General features: G+C 41.1%; 1 protein-coding gene across 1 annotated transcript; it reads left to right on the plus strand.

Annotated features, from left to right (window-relative positions):
- Positions 1–1,646: 1,646 nt before the first annotated feature.
- On the plus strand, positions 1,647–8,130 carry LOC149083646 (transmembrane protein 256 homolog). Its single transcript, XM_089234134.1, has 3 exons — positions 1,647–1,929; positions 6,585–6,706; positions 7,751–8,130. The coding sequence occupies exons 1-3, from the start codon at positions 1,707–1,709 to the stop codon at positions 7,892–7,894; spliced, it is 489 nt and encodes a 162-aa protein (XP_089090260.1). The 5' UTR covers positions 1,647–1,706; the 3' UTR covers positions 7,895–8,130.
- The last annotated feature ends 2,748 nt before the right edge of the window (positions 8,131–10,878 follow it).

Consider the following 10,878-nt stretch of genomic DNA (forward strand, 5'->3'; position numbering starts at 1 on the left):
TGATTGCATCGGAGGATGAATTCATGTCCCAAGATACAAGGATTACGGCGCAGCTCCGTATGCATTTTTCTTAACAGAATTTTTGAATACTAGAAAACCACAAATAAAGTTCATGAAAAATTCAAGCAGCTTCAATGAAAAATAAATGTCGTGCTACACACACACACACACACACGCATAAGCAGCTTTTTCTAATTAATGGTATGGGTCGTTGTAATTTTACCGGAAACCAAAACAATTTATCTATATTTCAGAAATACTGAACCTCTCAACAACGGTAAGCCCCCCCCCCCCCCCGCCCAATATATATAACGGCCACATTTTCTCTGCCCCTTTAGTGATCGCTGTTGGGAGGTTTAATTGTACTCTTTTGTCTCCGGGGAGGGGGGTGCGGCGTCACGGGGGAGGGAAAGGTAATATATACCCCCCCCCCTCCCACCGCTACCATCTATGAAATAAGATCAAAACTATGTGTTATAAATTCTTCAATCTTCAAGTATAATTGAGCGTATTAGTTTTACACCGGTGTATAGCTTCAAAATGATATGAAATCATGTATTGTTTATTTTCATGCTGCATGCTGATGTAAATCATAACTTCAGTTACTATATTTTCGTTTGCCAATCGTGTTTTTTTGCGGTAAAGATAATTATTCCATAATTATGGCACATAACTGGCATTAGTGTGCATAAAATTTACACCATATACGCTCAACCCATGGTCCGCTGGTAAATGTGGCACTCGGATGATGATGATGTGGCCCGTGACCTCAAACATAATGTTCTGAAAATGAACTATGCACAACATCTACAGATCACTTAAGTATCCCGCGGCACAGTTCGAAATTACTTGCGGGATTCAAAACAGGGTTCCAGATATCTCAAGTGGCCCACAGCTTATTTCCACATGACTTGAGGGAGGCTTGTGGCACATTCCCAGATCACTTAAGTGGCACGCGATGCAGTTCCAGAGCACTCGAGTGATGCTGGCGCAGTTCCAGAGCATCAAGTGATGTGTGGCCGAATTCCAGGGCATTCAAAAGAACGCGAAATATTTGCAAATCACTCGAACCCACGGCACAGTTCCGGAACATTTAAGCAGCCAGCGACACATTTCCAGATCACTTAGGTGATCCACGGCAAATTTGCAAATCACGTGGCCCTCGACACGTTTTAAAAAAAATAAAGTGGCCCGCACTCTTCTATATGAAGGTTGAGTACCCTTGATTTACACCAACTTGTAGCATGAAAATAAAAATATATAGTACGAAATCATGTACTATTTATTTTCATGCTGTGCACCAGCAAAACCAACCCTCAATTTTACTTTGACAAATAGTTTTGTTCTTATTTAATAGACGGCAGCAGGGGCCCAGCTCAAAGTTTCTCTATATTTCAATCAATATCAATATTTATGTGGATTTCTTTTAAATATATATGTTTTTTGTTAATTTTAGCGATAATTACCAATTTTATTTACCTTTGACATCATTTATGGCAATTTCCTGAATTTGGGTCCGTCCACAATGTCCCATATTTTTTTTTCGAAGAAATATGGTCAGCTCAATTATCTCATATAAAAAAAGAGCAAATTTGGCTCATTGCCAAATAATTGACATAACTCGGCTATCGCTTGTCATCTGCTCCTAATGGACTTTAACCGAACCTAAGCGTTCAGCGTCTGTCGTATTGTTTACATCGCAAGCGATGGGATACGGTGAGCTGTTTGATTACGTTCACCCCAAGAAATTGTACCGTGAAGCGAGTCGTCTGGTCGGCTATCATGTCCCAGAACCCGCAAACAACCCAGTGAAGCAAGTTCTGGACAAAGATCTCGTCAAGATGGCCAGGATCATCGGCTCGTCATACATCCGCTTAGCCGGGATATCCGGAGCCATCGCTGTCATCATGGGCGCCTACGGATCACATGGTATAATCACGGATTTCTTTCTTTCATTGGAAGATATATCAACGATTGAACTAGATTAAGTGGAATAATAATCAAGTATAGGGGGCGCCTTTATTAGAAGGAGGCTGGGGATTAACTTTCTTATCTGCTTACACTATGAACGAAAAAAAAAATTTGGGGGGGGGGGACACGCTAACAATACTGTCAAATGGTGCCCCCTTTAAAGGAAGGAAGCCCCCCCCCCCTCCGGGCGGCAACTATCTTCCTTTAATAATATTTTCTTCATCGAATACCGCAATAAATACTATATGATGCAATCAGTTTGCTTGTTAAAAATACTGGCCAGAGGAAGGGGTCCTCATTAGAGGATTGAGGGTTCTCTGCGTCACTGATATCTTCTTTTAATGATAAGTGATTTTTTTTTTCTTATTAAATATCCTCGTTCAAGGATTGAGGGTTCTCTGCGTCACTGATATCTTCTTTTGATGATAAGCAATTTTTTTTTCTTATTAAATATCCTCGTTCAAGGATTGAGGGTTCTCTGTGTCACTGATATCTTCTTTTAATGATAAGTAATTTTTTTTTCTTATTAAATATCCTCATTCAAGGATTGAGGGTTCTCTGCGTCACTGATATCTTCTTTTAATGATAAGCAATTTTTTTTTCTTATTAAATATCGCAATGTGCAATGCATTGCAACTTGGTTATAAAATAATCCATCCCGCTTATGATGTTTTTTAAAAAAACAACAATCATGAAAAATTATTGTAAGTGGGAAAGCACTTCAGATGGGAAATCTCGGGATATCCAAAATAATTCCAATTAATCCGACACACGCTACATCATATGTACGGAAGGAAGAGAAAATGAACTATATATTCTAGAAACCTTGAAGAAGAACTATCCCAACGGTTTTTCGAAACACAGCGGCTATAAAGTGACGTCATTTGGAAGAAAAAAAGAGAGAGAATAGAATGGAAAAAGAGAAAACCAGTTTGAAAATGGCAGTAAGACCCATTTGAAAGACGCGCTAGGAACATGGAAAAACAACAACCAGCGCCACTGCCTGGCAGAATTTTTCGAACATTCTGGAACAACGACAACCCAGCAGAACAACAAACCAGAGTGTGCCAACAATGGCAACTTATCGCCGGAAAAAAAGTCGACAACTTGGCGTGTCCCCTATACCGAAGCTGTTCCGAAATCTCCATTAGAATAAGTACGAGTTTGGCCATGGGCGAAGATACGGGGGGGGGGGGCATTGCCCCCAGGGTCAAAGGTGGAGTCGACAGACTTAATGTATATGCGTATACATGAATTGACATCATCGTGCCCCCTCCCAGACTTCCAAGTCTATCTCCGCCTTTGAGTTTGGCCCACAAAATTTAGCCGTGCTAGGCGGGGAAAACTTTCCAAGTGAGATCCACTGTATTATATGCAAGGCCAGAACCAAGGGAAGGCAAGATGGAAGGGGAGGGGGGGTTCTGGAGCCCTGGGCACTGTACAAGGAAAAGCATAGAGTTTACTCTTTTTCCCATTCAAAAATAACAAAGGGGGATGGGGGAAACCAAAATAGGTACTGGCCGGAATCTAGAAATTTTTCCTCAGACATTTCGCCCCAATATGATTCACACCCTGTACATTTTACTCCTGGAAATTTCACCTGCTTTGACCATATGAGTGATTGAGTGAGTGGCCATGTAAGTGACTGACTTTATGAATGAGTGAATGACAGTATGAGTGAGCAATAGTGACTGTATGGTTGAGTGAATGACCATATGAATAATCGAGTGACTGTATGAGTGATCAAGTTGGTGATCGCATGAGTGATCACACTCAGTTGGTCTCTCATACCATCACATACTGTCACTCATCATATAGTCATCAACCCACTCGTTCACTCATATGGTCGGTCAACCCTCCAACTTGTCACTCACACAGTCAGGGCAGACAGAATGTCCAGGGTAAAATGTCAGATGAAATTTCCATAAATTGGGTACCGGCCCCAGGTGACAGAGTCAGCTTTTGTTTCTAGTTGCAGCCCTGGCTATATGATCCAATTGCAGTAAGTTTGAATCCTAGAAATACTGGTGGGGCGGGGTACCTTGGGTCACCATTATCTTTTGATAATCCATCTCCATTATCTTTTGACAAATTTGCCTCATTGAATACTGCAATGTGCAATACTATAGGATGCAATCACAGTTACCAGAGAAGCTGCAGGAAGCCGAAAAGGGTAAAGGGACAAAAAAATTAAAGGAGGGAAATGGAAGCGAAATAGGAGAAATTAAAGGTATGTCTACATGTGCTTGCTATGCATTGTCCTTGAGTGGTTTGCTAGAATTTCCCATCCATGTGTATGACTGTCATAAAATCTTTGATTTTATACAGCCAATTCTTGGCTATATAAAACTGGGTTGCTGTCAGAACCGGGTTGTGCATGGGAAGGGAGGAAACAGAAGGACCACAGTGAATTCACAAAGCCAAACCTCAGCGGTCAGGGTGAGTGAGCCTGTGCTGATGTACCTTTGGGGGGGGGGGTCATTCAAGTATAACATCAGCATTGAGGGGAGAGGAGTTTCGGATTCGCTGACTTTTGATGACAGGGGGGGGGGGTTGAAGGTTGCTTATGTCATCAACCACCCTTTTTTGAAGATATGAAATATTTTAAGCTGCTGATGAAATTTTGCTGACAAGGGGAGGAGGAGGGAAGTCATGGTTTGTTTTGCTGATGGGGGGTCAAAAATGGCTACAAATCGGCTGACGTAATTCTTGAATGGCCTCTTAGAAGTAAAAATTCAAAAAATATTGAGAGATGGGCAAAAATTTTACAAAAAGCAATGGGAAAAATAAAAAAAACTGAGGTGACGAAACTAGCCCTTGAAAAGGCTCAACCTTGAACAGAAAAATTTCAGAATAGGCCAATTGTGCTCACATTTAATCACATTTCTAGGAAATCAGTATTAAAGGCCTGTTTGCATAAGTGATTTTGTAGTTAAGCGAATTTCAAGTTGTCTAGTACTTTCAAAATCTGTGCCAATGTAAAGGCCTGTTTGCACGAGTAAATGATTTGGTGATTAAGTAGAATAGGATCCAGTCTGCGAGGTTTGTTCAAAAAGTATCTGACCATAATTTTTTGAGCATGCATGAACCAGCGAGCTTGGGGGATATGGTTTGCTACATGTATGTTAGCAATTCTAGTATGCATGCTTTGAATTTTTGCCTGTCTGCATGAGCTGCCAGTCGCAGCAAATTGTCGATGAGTGAGAAAGCGTAAGTGATCAGCGTTATTGCCCCTACATCCTGGAGCATTACCCCTAGGCTGGGAACTTTGGCAGGCCCCCAGGCCAGACTTTTCATGGTCGCCTCTATAGTTAATTTACTGCGTGAAAAAAAATCATCCCATGGCTAGAGCCCTGTCAGTCCCACCCTTGGGGGTGGGGGGCATGATCAGCATCGCATTTTCATTTTTGACAAAATGGCAGGAAAAACGTGAACAACGCTACCACGTTAATCGTGATGGAGCTGCCAATTGCAATGCAGAACCTCTTGGTAGTACTCCTTGGTGATGGCTGTGCGTACTCATGATGAACCACACCACTGAAGTCGAAGAACGCAGCATGACTTTGTCATTGCATCTCCTGGAGACCAAATCGTCAGTCAAAATGGAATGAACAAAACCAATGCTAATGCAGGTCTCACCTGCAAGTTCTGTGATCATGATTCAATGATCCTGCATCACCAGAGTCCTCGCTTATATCAATAACTACCTCATTTCTGGATGTTGAGTGCCTACCAGAACATGCTTCGCTCTCCATTGATGTGCGCCCATCCTTGAAGGGGCTTCTTCATCTCAGAAGGTCTGTTAAATCTTGTGATTGTTTAATGCTGTAGCATTGTTGAAGTTTTTCCTGCCATTTCGTCAAAAACAAAAATGCAACAGCACTCGCTTACTCTTCCTCACTCATCTGCAGTCTGCTGGCAGCTTCTGCAGTCAGGTAAAATTTAAAATTTGTATGCTAGGATCACCTATATACGTGCGCTAAACTCTGACTCCCTAGCTTCATTGGTTCATGCACGAAAAATTATGGTCAGATACTTTTTTTGAAAAAACCTTGTATATATTTCCGATTAAGCAGGCACTACGCACGTGCGTCAATGAGTGTGGCCTCATATTATCCAATGATCATTCATTTCCTGTTACTTTCGTTGGGACAGATTTTAGAGTACTTTGATGACTTAAAATTCAGTGAACTATTTAACCCTTGTAAATGAGCCGTTAGTTTATTGATATCCATTGATAGCCCTAGTATTTGCGAGGCTCTCTAAAATGACCTTTAACGAGAAACATACTTCATACATCACATCTACGGTGATTTCCATAAGCTTGAGGGCAATGCCTTGTTCACTTTCATGAATGACGGAGTATCCAATGTAACAACAGTCAAAAATGCCTGCATAATAACAACGCTAATAGTGTTTTTCGACACTATTTATTTTTGTGCTCACATACTTGAAAGTACGAGACAGATTTACTCGCCTTTATTGCGCCTTTTGTTATTGGTTTTTCCTCCATTCAGTAATTGCCTCAAAGGTATCTGAACTACTGGTGATTATATTCATCTAATATGTGTTTGAATACCTAATTGAATTTTTTTTTCTTCATTTCTCCGCAGGTCTTTTCCCCAGAAAAGATGTTCCGGATGAAAGGAAAGAGATATTCAAAACGGCCAATTTCTATCATTTTGTTCACACTTTGGCTTTGCTGTCAGTGCCTTTGACCAGACGACCATACATTGTGAGTATAATTATGTAATAATGTTTGTAACCCGTAGATTCTGTCACCAGAGGCACATTTTAGTTTTGCCGCCCTTTCTACAATCTAGTCTAATTTTCTTGCCTATATACTCTTTCCTCGGATTCACCACCCTGTGCTATAACCCACTTGCACCCCTCCCACTCCCACAAGTATACCTGTGTCTCTAAGTCACTCTCATGCTCACACACTCTCTGAGTCACTCTTTTATACAAATACAAAGGCAACAACAGGCAAATTGCCTATTGAGGTAGCTGAAACATCTCTAGCATATGAAGCCATTCATATGCTCGTACTTTGTTTCTGCCACTGGCATGCTTGTGCTCTGTTTTGTTCACTCACATGGTTGCATGCCATTTTGGTCACTCAGATACTTACAAATGCTCTGGGTCACTCTTTTGGTTGCTCACTGACATGGTTCCTTGCTGTATAGGCCCTCTTTTATTCATTCACATGCTTGCTGATGACACTCTAAGGCCCGTGATGCACATGCTATGTGTATCATGAGCCTGTCACTCTTTTGCTCACTCACGTGCTTACAATCTCCCTAGGTCAATCTTTTGATCGCTCACTGACCTAGGCCCCTTACTGTCTCGGCAGAGGCAGATTTTTTTTATGGTTATACAAATTTTACCGTCCTTCTTCCATTTCAGTAGTTTCCTTGGCCACTCATTCCCCAAATTTAACACCCTGGGCTATAGCCCACTAAGTCCCCCCCCCCCTCATGTAAACACGCAACTGCCTATCATAAGAATAGCTATAACATAGGCAAGATACATGAGCTGCCCTGCTCGCCTATATAACATCTAGTCTTATGACAAATCCTGCCAGGCTATTTAAACCGTGAATTCCAATCGCTTGATTCTAAGCAGTGCCATAACGATGCTCATCTTCTCATGAAGGCACAGACAGTAATAGAAACTGGAAATGTTTAAGCTCCCTCCAGCTTCATTTCGTAATGTACAAAATATTATTTAACTCAATGTGATGTCAGAAATTTCTCAATTTGTATAAAATCTCTCAAAGGTTGGTCCCATGATGCTTACTGGAATGGCGCTATTTTCCGGCACGTGTTATTACACCGCTATAACAGGCGACACAAGAGTTGCAAAATTCACGCCTTATGGAGGAAGCCTATTGATTCTATCCTGGATATCGATGTTGCTGTAATGCACAACCTCCTAAAGTCTTCTGGCCGATACTCAGTCGAAGGGAAGTATAACCTTGCTTGGAAATATAAGATTTTATCCGCACATATGCGTGACCTGAATCTGTGTGATGAAGCGTAACAAATAGAGTAATATTTGTTTGAGTGAGCGCAACATTTATTGTTATATATATACATATAGTATGCATGTGGTTGAATCATATATTCTGAAGTTGGAAAATAAAGTTATTTTTCGTTATTCTTTGTTTTATTAATTTTCATGTCTCAGCCAGGGCTCCATCATAGACGCTGACTGGTGGGGGAATAGCAATGCATATTCAACCTGCAGGCCTCTCAATTAAGTGATCTGGAACTGTGCTGCAGTTCACTTAAGTGATCTGCAAATGTGCCGTGGGTCACTCAAATGATCTATAAAATGTATAGTGGCACACTTTAAGTGATCTCAACAGCCCCACAGGTCATGTAAGTGATTTGTGCATGCAATGCAAATCACTTGAGTGATCTGGGAATGTGCCGCAAGCCACTTCAGTGATCTGAAACTGTGCCACAGGTCTTTTAAATGGCCTGTAAATGTGCCGCAAGTCCCTTGAGTGATGTGCAACTGCACCATGGGACACTTAGGTGACCTGCAGCACATTTCCAGAACACCTAAGTGATCTGGGAATGCCATTAAGATCTGTAAGCGTACCGTCGGACATTTAAGTTATCTGAAATTGTGCTGTAGGCTACTTAAGTGCTCTGGGATTGTGCCACAGGACACTGAAGTGATGGCCTCGCATACACAGGGTGATTTCATGATAATGAAATTTGTGCAATAATTTTGAAAGAAAAAAAGTAAATTAGTTGTGTGTGTTTGTTTGTTTGCAGCCAGGTAGAAGGGGGGAGCAGAAATATTACTATTGTTACGAAAATTGTGTAAATAATCATTGTGTATCATGTTATTTTTTGCCTGTAAATAATCATGAATGCATTTCTATAAATCTCGCCAAATTTACAACAAACTTGGCAAGTCTTGTGAAAGCGATGATTTGGCGATGTCATATCACCAAGAGAAGCGTAAAGATGATACAAGAATAGTGGAGATTTTTCCTGGAAGGTTTCTTTCTGCTATATAGTGGCGCCACCAGCAGAGGGATTATGGCATTACAGGCTCTATGAGCAGTTTGTTGAATTTTAGCTGGAAAACGAGATTGTATTTGTATGTCACTCTGTCTCTCCGTTTAGTGTGTTTCGTCAAAATCACTGCTTGTGAATACTAGTAATAGCTGTTCTGTAAAATGAATCTGTGTTGTTCTTCGAATTGTTTCGTGGTTTGCAATCTTGAGTGCTTGTGAGAGACATTATATGAAGCACTATGTTACTCAGAGACCCATGGTGTCGAAAATTTTGAGCAGGTCTCATTTTCATGGGGCCCCTTCAGCGTTCAAGTCCAGAGGGACATGCCTGGGTGATCCCATGCATTAAGACCGCACTGCCATGATGCTGTTGAGATGGCTCTGGGTAACCTCTCCCTGCCCAGTGCATGACATTAGCTGTCATAGATGAGGACATCTGCTTTGGGTTACCTCATTTTGGGTCTTTTTGAACGTCCTCATACATTTTAGAAATTTCTCCCTTTTTAGGGCCCCAGAGTTTCCCCCCCCCCCACAAAAAAATTTAACTTAAAAACAAAAATCGGGTCATCAGTGTGTGTTTATCTAGTTTTTATACCCACACATATTAACACGCGTTGAAGGAATGCAGGACAGTATTTACCATTGATAAAAAATTAGTACACCCCCCTTTCCCAAAAAAAAAAGTTGTATAGGTACATATCAACTGCACCTTTGTATTGGTTGGAAAACAATTTTTTTTTACTTTGTAAAGAGGCCCCCATCTGTTGTGAATATATGCAAACCGCGCTGCGCGTGAATGTGTCCTCATTTCTGAGTTTCGGCATCTGGTAACCAAAATCGATTAGAGAACGTTGTTCTTTGTTAGTAGAGAAGTGCCATCTGTTGTGAAAATATGCAAGTTGCGTGAACGCGACCTCATTGATGGCCGTATTCACCGACAGAGTTCAAACTACAATAGCAAGTTAAAGGATTAGTTTGCGATCGAAACTGTGTTGGTGAATACGGCCGTAAGTTTCGGAATCCGGTAACCCAACGTCAAAGGCCGAAAGAAATAGTAATAACTTAGTAATGGCTTGATTGTAAAACATGGTATTCTAAGTATAATAGCGTCATCTGTTGTGAGCAGAGTTAAATGAGTAGTTACTAAGGTAGCAGGCAGCACAAACGTGCGTTCTCAATTTGGTTCTCATCTGTGACGACCCTAAATTAAATTGTCGCTTTTGATGAAAATTTAAACTCGGCTGCAGTGGCTCTAAACAAGTTTGATTTAATATCGAAATAGTGAATCGTACAGCCATCTAGCGATGAGTAGGAGAACTTTCCTACAATTTTGTAAATATCAAATATGTGAGTAGATGGCAGTACACATTCTAGTTTTAACACGAAATAAACGTGCTAATTGCAAAAAAAATTTATTCGTTTATTACAATTCTGACCAAAAAAAACTTCACCGCATGAGTCACCTATAATTTTGAGATTAGATGGCAGCACCAACAGTACAAAAACAAATAGTGGAAATTCCCATTTAAGCCGGGTTTTCCTAGGAATAGGTGTTTTGCGCAGCGTGAACCCAACAGTATAATTTCGCGTTGGCAGCAACGTGTTACATAATCACGCTACGCGTTTGTGTTTTCCTAGCGTGGCGCATCAGATCAGGGCGTCTATATGAAGTATATGTCTTTGGCATCAGCTACTCTGTCGTTTGCATGCTCCGCTTTGAAGGGAAGGAAAAGAAAACACACAAGAGTGAAGAGAATATCGGCAAAACCGTGGTTTGATTCCTCCAGAAGCAGTCGGTTAATCACGCCCGACGTAAAGCGCTGTCGTGAGGCGTATTGCGCTCTGTAGGAAAACAGTCACGCCGCTTTTCT

The sequence above is a fragment of the Pholcus phalangioides genome, unplaced genomic scaffold, assembly GCF_987345545.1.
Source record: "Pholcus phalangioides strain wild (caught in Gottingen) unplaced genomic scaffold, Ppha-v1.0 ptg000008l_1, whole genome shotgun sequence".
Lineage (NCBI taxonomy): Eukaryota > Metazoa > Arthropoda > Arachnida > Araneae > Pholcidae > Pholcus > Pholcus phalangioides.